Source organism: Mustela nigripes, chromosome 13 (genome assembly GCF_022355385.1).
Source record: "Mustela nigripes isolate SB6536 chromosome 13, MUSNIG.SB6536, whole genome shotgun sequence".
Classification (NCBI taxonomy): Eukaryota; Metazoa; Chordata; class Mammalia; order Carnivora; family Mustelidae; genus Mustela; species Mustela nigripes.
Window position 1 is genome coordinate 9880360 of NC_081569.1, and position 20425 is coordinate 9900784.

The following is a 20425-nucleotide window of genomic DNA, read 5'->3' on the forward strand; positions in this document are numbered from 1 at the left end:
ATTGAACTTTCCCAGGGCCACACTTCTACCAGTTTCCTGTGTAACTCTTGGGTATATTCTATTCATTTGGAGGCATATGGTACATATACTTTTTTACATGAATGGGCACAGCTTGCATTTTATTTTTTTCAGTTAACAATATACCTTGAAGATTGTTCCATATTAAGGCATTTACCTAAAAACTGTAACAGCCACATGGCAGTTCACCGTGTGGGCATCTCCCTGTCTGTCTATCTACCCACCCATCATCTGCCTAGTGATCAATTCTATTATAAGAAATGTTGCATCGAGCATCTGTGAGTGTATTTCTTTGAATGCATGAGCAAGTATAGATACACTCAGTTCTTAGAGGTGGTATTTCTAGATCAATGCCATTACGCACTCAAAATTTTGCAAAAGTGTTCTCCAAAGAGGCTTCACCAATAGTATTCTACCCTCCGTGTGAATGAAAGTGCTTATTGTTCCAAATCTTTGTTGGAGAAGTTTTTTTTTTTTTTTTTAAAGATTTTATTTATTTATTTGACAAAAATCACAAGTAGGCAGAGCGGCAGGCGGGGCGGGGGGGGGGGGAGCAGGCTCCCCACTGAGCAGTGAGCCTGATGCAGGGCTTGATCCCAGGACACTGAGACCATGATCTGAGCTGAAGGCAGAGGCTTAACCCACTGAGCCACCCAGGTGCCCCGGGAAAGTTTTTAAAATGAAGATTCTCAGTCCCTCACAAATCTATTGCTTCCAAGCCTACTAGGAGGAGCTGAGGGGCCTGCTTTTTTTAAACAAGATTTTATTTACTTATTAGAGAAAGTGCATGTACAAGCCAGAGTGGGGACAAAGGAAGAGGGAGAAGCAGACTCCCTGCTGAGTAGGGAGCCTTAGGTGGGTCTCCATCCCAGGACCCCAAGATCATGACCTGAGCCAAAGGCAGATGCTTAACCGACTGAGCCATCCAGGAGCCCCAGACCTGTACATTTTTAAAGCTCCTCATAAAATGCCACGTGATTCGTATTCTCATTTCACTGTAGCTTGTCCATATCTCGATGAGTCTGAGGCAGAAGGTCCATGACTACATTTGGGAATCACCGGCTGCTGCTTCGTACCCCCTGTGTCTACCCAGATCAGATAAGTTTCCACACTCCCGATCTCCTTCCTCCTCTATAAACACCAGCTAAGGAATAGGGAACTAACCTTGGGAAGTAATGTTTCAGCACCCTTTCATTTGAAGTTCTCCTTTTCCTGCCTTTCTGTGCTTTCCATTTTGGTCTCAAGGCTTCTCTCAGGACCAATCACTCAGGGACTAATGTCTTTCCCACAGGTTCACAAAGATGTACTTTAAACATGTACTCTTCGAGGACACGTTCTTTGACGAGTGCTATTTTGAGGATGTTACATCTACCGATACCTATTTCAAAAACTGCACCATTGAATCAACCGTCTTCTACAACACAGGTGAGAACATGGGCGATATGGGTGCACGGTATCAAGGGTGGACAGGCCTTATATAAAAAGCAAAGTGCTCACGTGCACCTGAATGTTTATAGCAGCAATGTCCACAATAGCCAAACTATGGAGAGAACCTAGATGTCCATCAACAGATGAATGGATAAAGAAGATGTGGTATATATACACAATGGAATACTATGCAGCCATCAAAAGAAATGAAATCTTGCCATTTGCAATGACGTGGATGGAACTAGAGGGTATTATGCTGAGCAAAATAAGTCAGTCAGAGAAAGACAACTATCATATGATCTCCCTGATAAGAGGAAGTGGAGATGCAACGTGGGGGGTTAAGTGGGTACGAGAAGAATCAATGAAACAAGATGGGATTGGGAGGGAGACAAACCATAAGAGACTCTTAATCTCACAAAACAAACTGAAGTTTTCTGGGGGGAGGGGGCTTGGGAAGGGGGGGTGGGATTATGGACATTGGGGAGGGTTTGTGCTATGGTGAGTGCGGTGAAGTGTGTAAACCTGGCGATTCACAGACCTGTACCCCTGGGGCTAATGATACATTATATGTTTATAAAAATTTTTTTTAAATTAAAAAAAAAAGAAGCAAAGTGCTCAGTCATAAGCTTTAGGAGTAGGAAGGTACACACGGACATGGTTACTGAGCATCAGGTTGGAGAAATGGGTTCTATCCCGAGGCATGGCACGGATTAATTGCACCATCTTTACCAATGTAATTTGCATGTGTTATCATATATGAAGTAGAAACAAAAGTTCTGGGTGAGTGCTCTGATCGCAAGCATCTCCAATGCCCTATGCTGCAGGTCTTTTGTGGGAAGCATTTCGGAAGCCAACATTTTAGGAAGGCGACATTTTACGCATGGAGCGCTTTCTCAAAGACCTCACGTAATTTGAATCTTGCAAAATTCAAGGTTCATGTTCTCACAATAATAAAGGGAGAGGGAAAATTGTATCTTTTCAAGCCTTGTGCATAAAGTGAGATGAGGGGCACCTGGGTGGCTCAGTGGTTTAAGCCTCTGCCTTCAGCTCAGGTCATCGTCTCAGGGTCCTGGGATCGAGCCCCACATCGGGCTCTCTGCTCGGCAGGGAGCCTGCTTCCTCCTCTCTCTCTGCCTGCCTCTCTGCCTGCTTGTGATCTCTCTCTCTCTCTCTCTTTCTGTGTGTGTCAAATAAATAAATAATCTTTAAAAAAATAAAAATAAAAATAGAGATGAGAGGCATATTTTCAAATCACACCATTTCAGTCTTCCATGATTAAAAACTTTCACAAAATCCCACCACTCTATCATTCCCCATTACTTTTACTACTCTCATCATAGGTTAATAACATACCAAGGGGAGTTGAGACATAAGGAAACTACCTGAGCTCTACCAGGGGCTTCATCTACATTGTCTCCAGTGAGAAATGTACAATTACTCCCATTTTATAGCTCAAGAAACCCAGGCTTAAGCCCTTGCCCAAGGACACAGCTAGCAAGCTGAGGGAGCGTGAATTCATTCCTGAGCTGTTTGGTTCTGAAGTCTGTGGTCTGTCCACTGAACTCCATGCATTGTGCCAATATTACTGCTTTCTCCTGACCCTCAGCACCATGGCTGATGCAAGAATATCTTTTCCTTCCGTGAGGTCAACCTCAAAATGTTTACTCTCTGGCCTCTAAATAGCCCTCCATTTCTAAGTGATCCATTATGAGAAGTACCTTTGTAATTTTTTTTTTTTTTTTAGCCCGAACCTAAAAAGGCATATACATTGCCTGTTTGTCATTAAAACTGGATGCATCTTTTAGTTTCTTCTTTCAAGTTTTAACGATGCCTCTTTGCATATGCTCACATGGGGACTTTTGCAAACACCTGTACTCATGAAATGTCAGTGCTGGGAAGTGATGGAGAGAATCAGGTGTACTTTTCTAATTTTATAGGATGAGGTTACAGAAGGTTAAGGAGGGTTAACTGCAGAGCCAGGTCCCGAAACCCAGATTTTCCGAGAGCTTCCTTAGGCACTCTTTCTGCTTGGACGGTGGGTGTTAGAAGGGGTCAGAAGACTTGGGAACTAGTTCCAAAGCAAATGGTTTATATTTTTTTAAGACTTGATTTTTTTGGAGATGTTTAAGGTTTAAAATAAAATTAGAAAGAAGGTACAGATTTCCATAGAACTCCTGTCCTCCAGCCCTGTCTCCCCCATCATCAACATGCCCTCACAAGAGTGGTGTATTTGTTACCAATGATGAACCTACACTGATACCTCATAATCATCCCAAGTTCAGAGTTTACAGGAAGATTTGCTGTTGGTGTTGGACACTTTCTGGGCTTGGACAAATGTATATATATCCACCATTATCATACCATGTAGAGTATTTTCACTGCCCTAAAAATCCTCTATGCTCTCCATATTCATCTCTCCTGCTCCCCACCGTGGAAACTACTGAACAAATGGGTTTTAATTTTATTTTTAATTTAATTAACTCAATTTTAATTTTTAAAAATATTTTATTTGTTTATTTTAGAGCGAGAGGGAGAGAGAGGGAGCACAAGCGTGTGGAGAGAGTGAGAGAGAATCCCAAGCAGACAGTCCCTGGGCATGGAGACTGACATGGAGCTCAATCTCAGGACCCCAAGATCATGACCTGAGCTGAAATCAAGAGTCGGACGCTCAACCAACTGAGCCCCCAGGTGCCCCACAAACGTTTTTCATTTTGAAGAATGTTCGGGTTTCTGCATGGGTTCTGGAATGGTTTCACTTCAATCCAGACCCAATTCCTGTGTCTTCTGCTTCCTGTAAGTTGGGTAGCCTCAACTACCCATGGCTCTGCCTTGAGCCATGAATGGCTCAGCCTTGGTGTGGACCCTGGTGTCATCTCATTGATAGAAACAGGATGGTTTGGGGCACCTCAAGGGCTCAGTTGGTTAAGCATCTACCTTTGTCTCAGGTCATGATCCCAGGGTCCTGGGATTGAGACCCACATTGGGCTCCTTGCTCAGCGGAGAACCTGTTTCTCCTTCTCCCACTGCCTGCTGCTCCCTCTGCTTATGCTCTCTTTCTCTTGCTCTCTCTCTCTGTCAAGTGAATAAATAAAATCTTTAAAAAAAAAAAAAGGAATTAAAAAAGAAAGAAAGAAACAGGATGGTTTCCTGGTTGAAAGACGATGTATTTAGACATGTGTTTCCATGAGCATTCACTTCATTTCCCTTTGCTTATGGGAAGTTGAAACAGTCATTACCTTGTTAGGGTTTTCTTTCTCCATCCATACCTGGCCACACGTCACCGTGACTTTGAGATTGTCTGATTGCCGGAGGCGTGGGGACAGCCTACCCTTGGAAGACGCGTGACTCCATCCCTGCCTCTGCCCCATCTCTCCCCAGCCCCTGTTCACTGTACATGAACCCACGGTATCCTTCTCTCCTCAGACCTCTACAAGCATAAGTTCATCAACTGCCGGTTTATCAACACCACCTTTCTGGCGCCGAAGGAGGGCTGCCACATGGACTTTGAGCAGGATAACGACTTCCTGATTTACCTCGTCAGCTTCCTTGGCAGTCTGTCTGTCCTGCCTGGCAACATCATTTCTGCCCTGCTCATGGATAGAGTGGGAAGGCTCAAGATGATCGGTGAGTAGTTAGGGATGCTGCATCTCCTCCAGTAGGTGAGGATCGTGGCTTTCAACATGTTTTAAGGAGAGGATTTTTTCTTTTTCTTAAATAAATCTTGTACTGGAAACCAAACAGGTAAGATAGGATCTGCTGGTGAAGAGCCTAGCAGGCAGGCAAGGCTCCAAAACCCCCAGATTCCACGGATGTAGTCTGAGACCGATGGTCCAGGTCAGGGAATCCTCTTCATTTCCCGACTGAGCGATTCTGGGATAGTCACTCACACTATTAGCACTTCAGTAGGGATGTTAAATATACCCATTCTACCCGCTTTGTAAGATTATTGTCAAAAAATACATTAAATGCTCTTCAGTGAACATTGTTTCATCTGATGGGTTTTTAATAGATTGCATTGCTTATTATGATTTCATGGTGATGACACTGGCTTTGGAGGTGCACAGACTCATATCCAAGTCTTATCAGCTCGAGGCTATCTGACTTGGGACATGTTCCTTTACTTCTCCAGGCTTCAGTTTCCATATCTGTACCTGTAATTAGCTGGTCGGGTTTTGTGAGGCTTGAGCATAATGTAGCCAGAGCATCTTATAGTGCTTGGTGCCTGTAGGTTCTCAAAAATGGTAGAAGTTTTCAGGTATGACTTGCTTCACTGCATCAGGATTCACAGAAGTTTGCTTCAGAAACACATGCTATGCATGGAAAATAAAAATAACAAAACATATACACCCAGGGCCAGGGAAAATATATATTGGAATATATTAATTGTAAGGCCAGCATGGGGACGAGAACAACACACTGATACACATGCCGTGAAGGGTCTGTTCTGGGATGTAGCCGATCAGGAAAATTAATACCAACTCCCTAGCAGGGAAGCTCAAAGGGGAATAAAATAAATCACATAGTCGTTTTGTCAGAGTAGAGCAAATTAATCAGAGCTCGGCAAAGGGAGCTCTTGCCAATGTAGGGCTCGTGGAGTATTATTATTGTAAAAGTAGCATGAATATTTAGAAAGGGGAGCACAAGAAATGCTGTATGTTGTGAGGTTGGCATCACAGTCACAGACAGAACTCTCTCCTGGGTCAGAGGTGAGGCCCTGGTTAGACCTGAAGCCCCTGAAGGAAGGGCAGCGTTGACTCAGTCCTCAATGCCCGAGTTTTTCAGCCCACGTATACCCTGTGCAAGACCAGCAGCTCCGACTTAGGTAGCCATCTCTGCCAACATTTGCTTTATGAGTCTGCACACCTTCCTTTCCTTCTCTGAGCTTCTGTTTCCAATTATGAAAGTAATACCAACCTTTGCTCAAATGTGATAAGGTGTGTGAGAGTAGATGGGTGATGTTTCTGCCATTCTGCCCCTGACCTTTCCAGCCCCAGGTTGAACAGCGAATACGGTGGTTGAGCCCTGGGGGGTAGCCTGGGACATCCTTGGGGAGGCAGGGTCTATGAGGGGTGGGGTGGATGCCCATGTGCAGGGGTGTAGCCTGCCCCCTGGAACAGCCTCATAATCCCCCATGGAGGCAGAGTTTAGGCTGGGCAGGGGGAGGGGGCAGGACAGCCGGAGAGCAGACACCCCCTTTACAGCCACAGCAGCCTGTCTTGACATGAATGTATCCCAGATCAGAACTGATTTCTGTCACGTTCCCCAAACTGGACATCTGGAACTACTATTTCTCATTCTTTGTAGCCTACTCTTTTATTAATGTCTGTATTTTGGTTCTGAGCTGCACTGTTAAAAGCACAGACAGTTCTTCCTTCTTTAGTAGAAGGTCTAGCACAAGGCGGACCAACGGTGATATTCTTAGTACGCGGCTCATACTAGATGTTCAATAAATATCTCAATGGGATGTAGGTGACCTGTTTTGAAATAGTCTTTCCACGAATGAAAAGAACTATTTCCTCAGACAAATTCCTCTTGGATCTGCCGGGCCATAAAATGTACTCTGCTGTGCTATTTCCAGAGTAGAAGTCATGTCTTGTTAACAACAAAGTAGAAGTTTTCCTGATGAGGCTGTTCTCATTTATTCACTGGATAAGCGGTAATATATGCAGGGCTTGTTCTCTGCCAGGCTGTGTGTGGCACACAATGAGAAGGCAGCAGTAACGGAGACAGACGGCATCCTCATGCTCACCTATTGGGAGAGACAGACATAAACTAGAAATTTCATTGAACAAACACTTATAAAGCACGGATTATAGGTCAGGCTTCCTGCCAAGCATTTTGTAAATATTAATATATTTAACACTCTATAACCCGGTGAGGTAGGTACTATTTCTTGTCAACATTTTACAGAGAGGGAAAGTGAGGCAGCATAGGGAGTTTAGGAGGCTTGCTCAAGGTCACACAGGGGAAGACGTTGGGATTTGAACTCGGGCCTCTCCATCACAAGGGAAATGAGAGTTAACAGAGGGGAAGTACAGTGGGTCACAGGGCTCTATAGTAGGATTAACTAATGTAGTTGAGAGGTCAGTTGTCTGACTGTCACTTGATTTATTCGATGGTAAGGTTTTGTATTCAGTAAACTTTTGTCAACATTTATTGTAAGCTAGACACCATGGTTGGGCGATTTGAGGGAAGTGTGCATTTAGGTGATATAGGTCCCAAGGCCCTTGTGGCCCCATAGATATTTGTCTCCTCCTTAGCTGTTTGGAAAGATGTTACCAGGTGACCTGCTCACAGCCCTGCCCCCTCCCAGAATCAGCAGAATTCAGGGGACAGTTACCATGTCCCAGCTCCCCAGCAGAGTTTGACATCAGTGTTGGCAACTCCAGGTCCGAGATTCTAGCCGAAGGCGTCCCCACCAGGGGGGTCCTTGTGGGTGAGGCCAAGCCACCAACATGGCTTCCTGTCAACGGGACCCCCAGGGTCCTGATGCCTGGGAAGGACCGTTGGTCTGTTTCCCACTGGGTGTTTGGAAAGCTAATTTCTTTGTTTCTTTCTTCTGACTATTCCCACTGCATTTCCAGCCATAGTCCTGGTCCACACGCTGCATCCATTCCACATTCCCCAACCTCTTCTGGGCTGGATGGAATGGATTTGGGCAGCATTTGACATGGCCTTCTTCCAGTGAGAACTTTTATCATGAGCTGCATCAGTCAGAGTGCTGGTGGGAGAAAGAATCTACCTTGGATAGTGCTAATGAAGAGACTTTATGCATGGGATGTGGCTTTTAGAGTCAGGGGGTGGGGGTGCAGAGGCACCCAGATGCTAGTGAAACTGGCAGCAGGTACTGTCTCTAGGATTGCAGGGAGAAGATAGCACTCACAGCCCAAGGAGAGTTGGAACCATGGAGGCAGAGGCTCCCTGAAGGAACTATAGTCCCCATCAGGGGGAGGGGATGTAGCCATTGCCAAAAAAGGGCTTATAAATAGGCTGGGAATTGGGAAGAAATACTCCAGTCCCTAACTGCTCCCAGCTGACAAGGGAGCCACAGGTATGCAGTCCCTGGGGGGTTAGCTTCTCAGGGCACAGGGCAAGGCTGAGAAGGTAGATCAGATGTCTGGGGTGGGGATGGGATAAATAGGGAATCAACAGCAGGGCCTTCAGGTTTTCTTCTGCAGCTCATTTACAGTTCTGTTCTCAATAGCGTGTAAGCTCCATGAGGATTTTTTGATATTGATATATTTCTGGCACCCAGTACAATGTCTGGGACATAACAGATTCTCAAGGAATGCCTCCTCAGCCTCTTCCCCAGTAATTCTGGGCTGGGCAGCACCACAGAGTGAGGATTTCAAAATCCTTCCCAGGAGGCTAACCCTGGTGACATGATCCATGCAGAAGACTCTAATCCCATGGTTGGAGGGCCATGTGGGGAGCTGAGCTTTCTCCTTATAGAAATGGGCCTGTGACTTGAGGGAACCTGTTACTTCAGGTGCATCTGTGAAGATGGGAGTGGGTGACAGTCTTATCTAAGACATGCGCTTCATGTTTTTTTTGTTTGTTTGTTTGTTTGTTTGTTTTTTGTTTTTTGTTTTTTATTTTTTGTTTTGTTTTGTTTTTTCCTGCCCTCGTCCTGCTCCTGTAGGTGGCTCTATGTTGATCTCGGCAGTCTGCTGCTTCTTCCTGTTTTTTGGCAACAGCGAGTCTGCGATGATTGGCTGGCAGTGCCTGTTCTGTGGGACCAGCATTGCCGCATGGAATGCTCTGGATGTGATCACGGTGGAGCTGTATCCCACCAATCAGAGGTCAGTTCTTCCCTGGGGTTCCCTCTGGGGCTTGTTCGGACTTCTTTGGCCAGAAATCTACCCATTCCAACACCTTCCCCCACAGCCACCTTGGTCTTCTGGTGTTTCACGGACAAAGCAAACACCTCTTTGATGGTTGAGTTTCTCCTGCACGGGGGTTGGCATAGGTACGGAGGTGAGCAGGCTAAAGCCTGATGGGGTGGGGAGAGGGTCTAGATACAAAGGACAAGTATAAACCATGTTTGGGAGAGAGGAATGAGGGCGACACCATAGGTATCATGCACTCCAAAGAGAGGTGATAACAGGCCTCTAATGGGAGAGAGGGCAAAAAGGTGAAGAACTAGATAAGCAAAGGGTGGCGGAGAGAGAAGGGCAGATAAAGGTGGGGATGATGCCTGATGGTCTAGGGCATTTGCAGAGAATGTGGTAGGAATGCCCAGCATTTACTTCTATTTTTGTGCAAGCCATATGGGAAGAGGCTTGGTTGAAAGGCATAGGGTCAAAGCCATTATGCAGCAGTTATCCCTCCTTATGGAGAGGGAGCTGTAAATTTTAAGGATGGCAGGTTAAGTGGCCCTATGGTCAAAAGGCATTTGGAGTGATGTGGAAGGCAGGTAAATGAAATTATGCAAAAAAATCTTAATGATATTCCCCCAATTGGTGACAGAGGTATTAGAATATGGAGAGCTATGGCAAAGCACAGCATTCCATATTTGGAGCCCCTCTCCCCTGAACCAAGAGCTTCTAAGTTTTACAAAAAATAAGAGGAGGAAAATTATCATTATTTCCACTGTATATGCTTTTACATCTAGGAAACTTGAGACAATTAACAAAAGAGACTGTTAGAAACACTAAAATAATTTGATACGGTGGTCAATAATAAAACTAACTTAACATATGGGATTTAAAAATGTATCTAAAAATGTAAAAGTAAAATTGAATTCCATTTAGTAATAGCAGAAATCCTAAACTATTTAGGATTATAAGAATATAAGGAATAATAAGAAAAATGAAACACTTATGTGAAGAAAACCATAAAGCTTTACTGAAAGATGAAACAGAAATCTTATATATATGTCAAGATATACTTTACGAAATTCTAAGAAGATTTATTCTCACACAAATTTCAAATCTTTTGTTTTTTTCTAACTTCAATGAATCCATTCAGAATTCAGTGAGATTTTTTTCCTTCCCTCTGGAAACTTGGGGCAACTTTGGGAATTTCATGTAGAGAAATACACATGTGAAAATACCCAAGAAAGTTCTGAAAACAAAAAGATTGGGATTGGGGGCTAGTTATATATAAAGTGATTAAAAATGTAAAAAAAATTAATGTACAAAAATGTAAACACATTCTTAGTAAACCTGTGATATCAAAAAGAAATATTTTGCTTCAGTTGAAGAGAGCTGGTGGTGAGAGTATAGTCTCTGTATACAGATGGAGTCAAGAAAGGACAGATGATTAGTAGCAGTTACCACCGAGGGGACACCTGGCTGGCTTAGTCAGTAGAATATGTGACTCTTGATCACTGGAGCGGTGAGTTTGAGTCCCATGTTGGAGGTAGAGATTTCTAAAAAAAAAATAAATGAACTTTAAAAAAAATAGTAGTTGCTCCTCAGAAGTGTAATTGGGGGATAATAGTTAGGATTAGTCTTTCCCATGGGTGACAGAAATCTCAAATAACGGCAGCCTTGGGAAGGTAGGCATTTCCTTTTTGTCTCCTGTAGAAGTCCAGAGCAGGTACTACAGACTCTTTTCATCTTGTTGTTTGCCCTTTCATGAGCTCTGCCATGGGCTAAGATGAGACCATCTACATTTTTGGAAGCAGGATGCAAGGAAGAAAAATGGACGAGAAGAGAGCAAAAAGTATCACTCATGACATCTCTCAAGGAAATTTCTTAGGAGCTGCCATTTGCACTTACATCCCATTGGCTAAAAACAGTCACACAGCCAGACTCTGAAGCAAGGGAATCTGGGAAATGTAGTCTACATTTGAAAAGAAAAAGAAACAAGTGTGAAGGAAATACTCCAGAATGTGAATAGTGGTGATTGTCTTTCAGTGGTGGGATTCTGTATCTTTGCATCTTTATGTTATTCTGTATTTTCAAATTTGATTAAAATGAGAATGTTTGACTTTTATGTTTAGGGACAGAAGTCTCCTCCCACATCTTCACTATACATTCCCTCACAACAAGGGAAAGGACCCAGTCCTGTTCACCCAAGGAGGTCAGGTTCATCTTTTAGAATGATTTACTTTCTCCTTCTTTTACAGGGCGACAGCCTTTGGCATCCTTAATGGATTATGCAAATTTGGTGCCATCCTGGGAAACACCATCTTTTCTTCTTTTGTTGGGATAACCAAAGTGGTCCCCATTCTTCTGGCTGCTGCGTCTCTTGTTGGGGGTGGCCTGATTGCTCTTCGGCTGCCAGAGACCCGAGAACAGGTCCTGATGTGAACAATCTCTGGGGAAAGAAGATGTTGGAAGACCCTTATCCAGGAACCTTGAATGCACCCATGCTTCCTGTCTATCACTGTCCAGAGGACACTGTCCAGAGGACACAGGAGGCGAAGTTGATTTTGTGACTCCTAGTTTAGGACCCATCAATATGTTTGTAACTCAGGTGACTGATTTGGGGGTGTCCTGAATCACCTTCAGAATCCCAGAGCGGTGTTCTTGGCTTTGGGTCTCCCCAGCCCAAAGCAGGGGAAGAAGGATCACAACTTCTAGTGGGTGCACACGCTGAGCAAGGAGTGTGTATTCCCCCTACTGAGGTGAAAGGACTTATTTGCATTTCAAAATGAATTTGAGGGTGAGAAACATTTAAGTTCCTCCTCCATTTATGGAGTTCCTCAGAGCCTGGTGACCTAACAAACTGACTCGCCAAGAAATTAGAGTCATAAATATTGGGCTTGAACTACAGGATACTTATATTTTTGCATTTAAAGGTATCACTGAGCCTATGTTCCATTTGAAAATTGGCACAATGGCATTGAAGATACTCTAATATAGAAAACCAAATATTTGAGCAATATCTATAGAAATCTGCTCTGCCCTCAACCAAGTGTCCTAAGTTTTCCATGACAATTAGGTGGTAAATTTAAGGATGCTATTTATTCCTGTTTTGATCTATTTAAAGAAACATAATGTGATAGGTATTCTGTAAACTAACTTTGTACATAACTATATCTGGGTTTAATTTGCAGAAATGGTACCTGCAAATATTTGCCAGTGTTTTAGCCATATTTTGGGAGGAGCTGCTGTTTGGGGTCCCAGGAAATTGGGTCTGATTGAATGAAATGCAAGCACAATATCTTATAGCCATTTAACTTGCTGTCAGGAGGATGCACTTTGCAAACTCACGTTGTACAGTTCATTTAAACCAGGCACTTTTCTTCGTGTAGGTGGAGTAGTTACTTTTCTCTCTTACACAGATCACTTGTGAATCAAGCTCACCACCGTGGATACCAGCATTAGATATTGCTGCTCCCCCAGAAACAATAGAAGGATTCCGGGTCTCTGGGGTTCTCTTTATAGGCAAGAATAAAACACAGTGGACAAGATGAGTGATTGAGGAAGGGATGGGGAAGTGTAGCCACAGTTCTCCAAAGTGTACATTCTTTCTATTTCTTTTAGCTGTGAAATGTGATCTGTATTTGTTATCCTGGTCAGTTCCCATGAGAAGTCTATGCTATGTGTCTTGGTTCAGGACTTTTGAAAACAAATGTCATTGGCATGGAAATTAGGGCATGTACTGGATGTCAAGTATGTTTCTCTTCAGTGCTCCAAGTAAATTCTTTTCTGAGATGTTTGGAACATGAGTTGGGGTGGGTGCTGTGGGGTGGGGAACCCAGGAAAAGTGCTTCGGGAAGGGTCAGCAACAGGCTGAAGTCTTGACAGCACAGAAAAGGAAGGTTTCATCCACCGGAACGATCTAGAATGGAAGGACAGTGGGCTCTGAGCTCTTGTCCCTGAAGGTTGGACTGGCTGAGGCCAAGTGAGCATCAGTTTGTAAGAACTCATGCTTCAAGCTGGTTTGCAGAGTTCTCAGCGCTGTCAAGGGCCACACATTCCCTATGCAACATATCCAAAAACTGACGCGAGATAATGATGACCCCATGGAGTATTTTCTTGTCCTTGGGGAAACACTTTGGTCCCAGGACAGCTTCAGGCCCCCTTGTGGTTGTTTTCTGGAGTAACGGGTATACAGGAGGAAAGAGTAAATATTACACCTTACCACCTTGGATCTGAGATCAGTTTTAATGGTTAAAATGTTGACTTTGCTTCTCTTGTCTCCTACCTCTTTATTCACTTTTTTTCTTTACAGGGAAGGAAGACATGTCAGCTCTGATTTGACACCCAGATCCCCGTAAATGCATAAATATACTATTGTGTATTAACGTTTCTCTCAGTGTTTTATAGGAGTTATGTAACATAAAGGCTGCATCAGTAATGAGAAGCCTAATGTAACACAGCTGTAACAGACTTTCCGTATTCTGGCCATATGAAATACAGTGGCTTGGTTCGTTCAAGGGAAGTGTGTAAACAGAGATGGCCACGTTCCTTGTAACGTTCTTTTTCAATGGGATGATACCATTTAATGAGCAGCTACCATGGAGGAAATGTACAAAGCAGTTAGAGTCTGCATTTGTCGTGAAGAGGAATCTTGTAAATCTCATGTCCGATTAATTTTTGAGTGTTGAGGTGGCTGCTGTAATTGGGGGGTCGATTCCATTTGGTTTTCAAGCTCTAACTTCTGCGTGACCTTTATGGCTCCTTAAACCGACCACCTAACCAACCAAGGGCAGTTTTGGTCTCATCCATCATATCGGCCTTTGTAAAGGGTGCAGCCAGACTCTGCGGCCTTTCCCCGTCCGTGAAGGATTGCCTGACGCTGGTATACCTGGCCATTTCTTAAATGCTGTCATGCCTGCTGAGATCAATGTTTCTTTAAAAATAGTCTCCGTGGCAAGTCGTTGGGGGATAACGTACAGCATTCCTGGCCAGGCACTTCTTTTTCATTTCATGTTCCACCCTGAGAGACTCCCGATGGCATCCTTGTGGCGTGGAAGATTGAGGTTCTCCTTCGTAAGGCAAAGCTATTCACAGTTCATGATGTATTTTATGATGCCCATTTGGGGAGCCGTTACTTTTAACAGCCTCAACTGTGTTGTATCATCTCTTGATGCTAATTTCTGACCTTCTGTTTTATTGGACATAATTAGTGAAAGCGGTGTGCCTGTTTGTGAAGTTTATCGCACATGCACTTGAGGTCATGTGACAAATAACCACATTCCCAGGGTCCCCCTGCTACCTTGTATTAGCTCAGTAAAAGTAATAATAAAAATAATTATAAACAAACCTTTAAGAACTGAGGCTAGAGGTTATTTCCAGACGCTAAGGTGTCTTCTGGATTCCTAAGTGGATTGGATCGGTTGGGGTTGACATGTAGAAAACCATTTCTTTCACCTTATTTTGCATAGGGGGACCTTGAGAGAGCAAATGATGATACGACCAAGGAGACGCGTATCACTGGGAGCGGGTTACAAGGCCTGCAGTGATGCTGTCTCTATGATTCTGGAGTAAACTCTCAGTCCGAGATCTCCTAACTGCAGGACCTCCCATTGAGTCTCTGAGAGACGGGACGAACACACAAACATTTATCCTCCATTCCCAGAGGCCATTCATAGACAACTCACTTGATTGTCTCACCCGGAAAAAGGGGAAGGATCATCGTATGAAAAGATTGGTATTTATTAATTCATCTAGTCACTGATTCATTCATGTATTCAGTAAATCCTTACTGAGCCCATATCGTGTGCCAGGCTCCATGCTAAGCCTGGGATCCACTGGTGAAAACCACGGTCATAGTCCTGCCTCCTGCTTCCATCTACTTACGGCAAGTGGGCAGGATGGTTATTAAGTTGGCAATAAAAACAGTGTGCGATGATCTTATCGTCGGAAAAATATACCTTCTGCTTGTAAGAAGGTTCTCATTTCCCTGTGAGCCAACTATGGATTTCTGAATCTCACTGTTTTCTTTCCTGTTTCTCTTTTCCTCCAAGAGTGTACTCATTTCTTATCTTCATAAACCAGGTAAAGGAAAAGACACCTGCACTCGTTTTCTCCAGAAAGTACTCAGTTTTTACTTCACTGACTTTGCAGAGGGTTGTACGTGGAAGAAGGGCTGAGGGCCTCGAACGCAAGCAGGGCGTTGAGCAGCAAGCAAGACTCTCCGTAGTCCCAGGAAAGGGGTGTCCACTTTCACGGTTGGCTCATCTAGGGGGCATCTGAACCAACACTGACCCAATCTTTAGGGTTTGGTTGGGATTAGGTTGGATAATATATGGCTGAAGACCTCAACCAGCAGGTTTACAGTACATTCATAATAAGTTAAAGTTTTATTTCTCTCCCATATTAAGGAAATCTGGAGGAAAGAAAGCCATAGCTAGTAAGGCTGCTTTGTGATTGGATTCTTGGGAACAGACTCCTGCCTTTAGGCTTCCTCAATTTTTAGTGCGCTTTTTCCATGAGGCTGCCTCAGGGACCGGGATGGCAATTTTCCTGCTGGTCCTCATATCCACAGTTCAGGCAGGAAGCAAAAGAAAGGACACAGGGCAAAGGGGTGGCACCTCCCAGCTAAGCCCTCTTTTCTTGAAACTGTCCTCTTAGACCTTCCTTCCAGTTCCTGCCATATGTATATCATCGACCTTAAATGAATGGAAAATATGTCATTAACCTGGGAAGTTACCATCCTTCCTCCAAATCGAGGATCCTAGCGTTAAGGGAGGAGGAGAGAAACGATAAGGTAGCTGATGCTTCTTGAATTTTAGTGTATATCAGAATCACCTGGAGGGGCATTCAGACTCACACTGCTGGGCTCCACCCCAGCTGGGGTGAGAACAGAGAACACGCGTTCTAACAACTCCCCGGTGATGTGGATGGTGTCCGTCCTTGGGCCATATTTTGAGCAGCATTGACAGCCTGCCAATTTGATTTGTTGGGGAAGCTCTAGTACCCTGATCACTTAAATCCAGCCCAAACAGAAAGTCACAAAAGCTAGCAGTTCATGAAAAATGATCGCCATCTTCCTAAAGTTCAGAGACAGTCAACCAGTGGCAGTGCATCAGTAACTGAAGAACATCAATAAAACTACCCCTTTCCTTAGAAACTGCTTGGTTTCACTCAGGCCTTGAACTGACAGGCCCATGTCTCTTTGTAGGCCTCTAATAATTCCCTAGGGTCACCAGAGGGTGGACATAGTTTCACCTGGGGCTGATGAGCTTTTTTACCTGTTTCCACGATGTAATGATTTTTACAGATGTAAATATATTTGTGGCATATTATAATCCATTAGACCTTATATTGGTTCTCTTTGCTACTCAAAGCTTTCTCCAATCTAGGGGTGCACGGGAAGTAATAAAGACCTAGGTGTGACCCTGATCAATTGGAACTTGGTTTGGAAATGTTTCTTGAAAAAGGTGAAGAGATTTCTCCTCTAAGTGAGAGAAAGGCAGAGTGGGATAAATTTCTTTACTTAGACCTCATTCAACATGTATGTACAGAATGGGTCCCCTGGGTCTTATGGTCACAAATCTCTATCTTTAAGTGGTCCCTCTTCCTTGACCCCTTCCAATGTTTTGTGCTTCTGTGATTAGGTGTGCTGTGTTCAGACATAGGCTTAGGAATATTTTGGAAATAAATCCTTTGGCATTTGAGGCAAACCTAAAGCACATTTTATTTAATTTGCAGAAGTATGGGGAGGAAATTTATATGCATGGTTTTGGTGACAGCAATGAAGTTCCTAAAAAGATTAATGATGACATGAAACAGAGACTAGAGCTATCCACAAAGGTTAACTGAAGAAATAAAAGTTATGTCATTGCGAATTACAAAATGAAGAGGGGCTCTCCCTAGTAGGACTGTTAGTACACATTCTGGAAATTTTGAGCCACGAGCTGAGTCCCTGTCACCTCACCGGAAACACATACTTAGCTGTCCGTGCACCTCTGGTTCTGCTGGCTTAAATGATTTTTAAAATTTCAGAGATGATAAATATTTATTCCTTCAGAAAAGGACTGTCCTCTACCCAAGTTAATGTGACTGCCACATTTGATAATTTTGCTGTGCCAGGGGTGTGGGTGCGTCTGTTAGATCAGCGACTGTCACTCAACCCCCTGACCCATTCTCCACTTTTTATATACAATATATAATCTCAGTTATTCCGATTTCTCAAAATCAGCCTGTGTGATTTCATTAGGACACGAACAAAAGACCCATAAAAATGTCTTACAGGGAACTCAGACTTTGAGCTATCTCACAAAAGACTGATTTCAAAAATATAGTAAGCTAAAGATGGACACATTAGAAGTGACTCTTATTTATTAATGTGTTTCTCCCCAAAAATTACAAAAAGATTCCATCAATCTCAAAAATACTTGAAAGTGATCAAACTGAACTTTAAAACGTGTTTTATGATACAGCCTTCTTTTCAGAGCTGTCAGTTTGAGTCAAGAAACCCAAGGTAAACAAGTGTTTGGAGTGGATCACTGATCCTGATCTGGGGGTCTTCATACTAATGATTTTCATAGGGACAATTTACAAAAACCTACAGTCTACCTATTTTACAGTGGAAAAAATCTATAAACCAAATATTTTTTTAAAGATGAATTTATTTATTTATTTGGGAGAGAGAGAGAGAGAGAGAGAACATGAGTGGGGGGGCAGAAGGAGAGAGAGAGAGAGAGAATCCCAAGCAGACTCCATACTGAGCACAGACCCAGACTTGGGGCTCGACCTCACAACCCCGAGATCATGACCTGAGCAGAAACCAAGAGTCAAAGGCTCAACCGAATGCATCACCCAGGTACCCCAAAGATTTGCAAACAATATAGATTCTCCATTGCTGAGATGCGTGTTAGAACTCAGGCTGCCGCGAGTGAAGCGTAAAAAGGGTATTGATGTGTATCTAAAACATTTAACACATTATTTTGAAAGATAGCTCTCAACATTTAAAGTTACATTTTGGGGAAGGCATTGGCGGTATATGGGGACATATAGAGGGAGAGGTATTGGTGACATATGAAAATTAAAAACATACCCCTCACAGTATCTAGATATGAAAACTCTGACTGCTTAATGTACGTGCCATGGAGCTATTTTCCTATAAGGGATGACATCTAAAAGATATTTTAAAATGTATACGTGTGAAACCCTGATCAAGTAGTTAAACACAGATTTGTCAATTCTGCTACATTTCAAATGGGGTCAAACATTAAAGTAGCTGATCTGTCCATTTCTGGCCTCAGGAATGGAGGAGTATATAAGGTTATTCTTCTGCATGAGGTTTGGCCCCAGCTTTTTGTTCCATCTGAATCCAAAAGGTCCCCAAACCTGAAGGATGAAGGGAGTGTCTGTATCTTTTGTTATCCCTTCTCTGTTCTTGATGTGATGGGTGACGCACATACAGCGGGCTGAGGTATTAGGAAGTTTCCTGCTGCATCTTTCCATACAGATTTGTGCTTATGAATCCCTTTTCCATTTCAAAGTAGTAGGTTATATTTGGAAAGTCCAAGCCCCAAAGAACAATAATGCAGGATTAAGACTTTTTATTCCCTGCTGGGGTAGAGGGGCCTGAGAGACACGCCATTTTGGGGGAGAGGTCAAAATACTCAGATGTGAGTGACTCTGTGGTCTTCCTGGATGTTTAGCCAGTGGTTTTGAATCTTTTCTATAGCCGTTGCTACAACTGTGGCTATTTCAGTCCCTTGACTGGAGGGGACACTTTTCCTAGCCTGTCAGGCATAGAGGTTAGGCACTGATGTCCGCCATGGCAATTTGCTCCTGGAACAGGGGTGTCTGGGAGAAAGTTAAAGGCAATCTCGCCAGGTGTTCTTGATCTCTGTAAAGTGCTCTAAGATCTGTAAAGAATACTTTGTGGGATAGAAGGCATGCCTAATACCATTGCTCTTGATGAAAAACACTGACACACAGCCAGTGGAGGAAGGGGGTTTCTTTGGAAACCTGCTGTCTTTCTGCAGACCACCTTCAAGTTGAGATGATAAAAAGTCAGGTGTCTTTCACAGACCTGTGTCATACTGACCTGTCCTCCACCCATGTCCACAAGGAGCACAGAGCCACGTGCTGGGAACCATGAGAAGGAAATCTGTGTGTGATGGGCGGAGGGACCGATTACCAAGGGTTGCGGTGACTTGACGACTGGCTGGATAAATGGCTGCCATATGTCCATCTGGAGCTGTTGGGATACATCTGTCAGCAGAGCCACATGCGGAGAATGCGTCCACGGAATGATTGAGCTCACACTGCGAGTGCGGAGTGGCCAGAGCCATTTTTGTTTCCCTGTTTTTCACGCTCTAGTTTCCCTGTGTCTTTAAGTGTTTTCCATCTGACCATCCCTGGAAAGTGGAATTGCTCTGATGACCTAAGCGTTTTTGTTCTTCAGTGTCTTAAAAGAGTAGAAACATTTGATTTGGTGATGGGTGATGAAAATGTTAACCTCTACTACTTTGTGATCCACATATTAGCAAGTCCTCCTTGAGGACTTACTGTATGACAAGGAATATGATAAATATTACCTCCTCTAATTGCCATAATAGCCTAATGATGTAAGTGTTGGTCTTTTCCCCCTGAGAAATGGGGAACCTGAAGGCAGAGTAACTCGCCAAAGACCAAAGAGCTATTACAAGGTGAGGCCAAGGACTGGTCTCTCATCACTGGGCATAGAGTATAGTGTAATCGTCCCACTGAATTGCTCCCAAAGAAGCCTGGAGGTAGACTTGTCAGTGACTACAGATGTTTCCAAACGACCAGGACACAATTAACCAAATTAGATGCCATCTTAAGTTGAGAGAATGCCACAGAACGGTGATTATTTAATAGACACTCCTTGCTTAATGATGAATGGACAGATGAAGAATCAAGGTAGTTAGATGGTGAGAAGCAGTTAGGTGTCACATTTAAAATATTTAATCCCTGGATAGGTTCAAACACTGGCCTAACACTGTACCCATAGCTCTGGGTCAGGGTCTTGGAGGTCCTTTGATTTGCCAAATATCAAAGCATTATTGGATGGTGGGAACTCCGGAGGGGTGTCCAAGGGAGAGTCCTTGTTGTGGGGTGGTGGTGGGGTATGAGAGGCATAAGATAATAGCTTTTTC

The 20425-nt window shown here is 43.6% G+C and overlaps 1 protein-coding gene across 4 annotated transcripts in view; it reads left to right on the forward strand.

Annotated features, from left to right (window-relative positions):
* SV2B (synaptic vesicle glycoprotein 2B) overlaps positions 1–14629 on the forward strand; it is a 180951-nt gene extending 166322 nt beyond the window's left edge. For all 4 annotated transcript variants that reach the window (XM_059371624.1, XM_059371625.1, XM_059371623.1 and 1 more), the window contains exons 10-13: positions 1310–1443; positions 4870–5070; positions 9089–9248; positions 11522–14629. In XM_059371624.1, coding sequence (XP_059227607.1) covers positions 1310–1443; positions 4870–5070; positions 9089–9248; positions 11522–11705 — 679 coding nt within the window. In that variant the 3' untranslated portion in view covers positions 11706–14629. The remainder of the gene's footprint in view (positions 1–1309; positions 1444–4869; positions 5071–9088; positions 9249–11521) is intronic.
* Positions 14630–20425: the final 5796 nt, after the last annotated feature.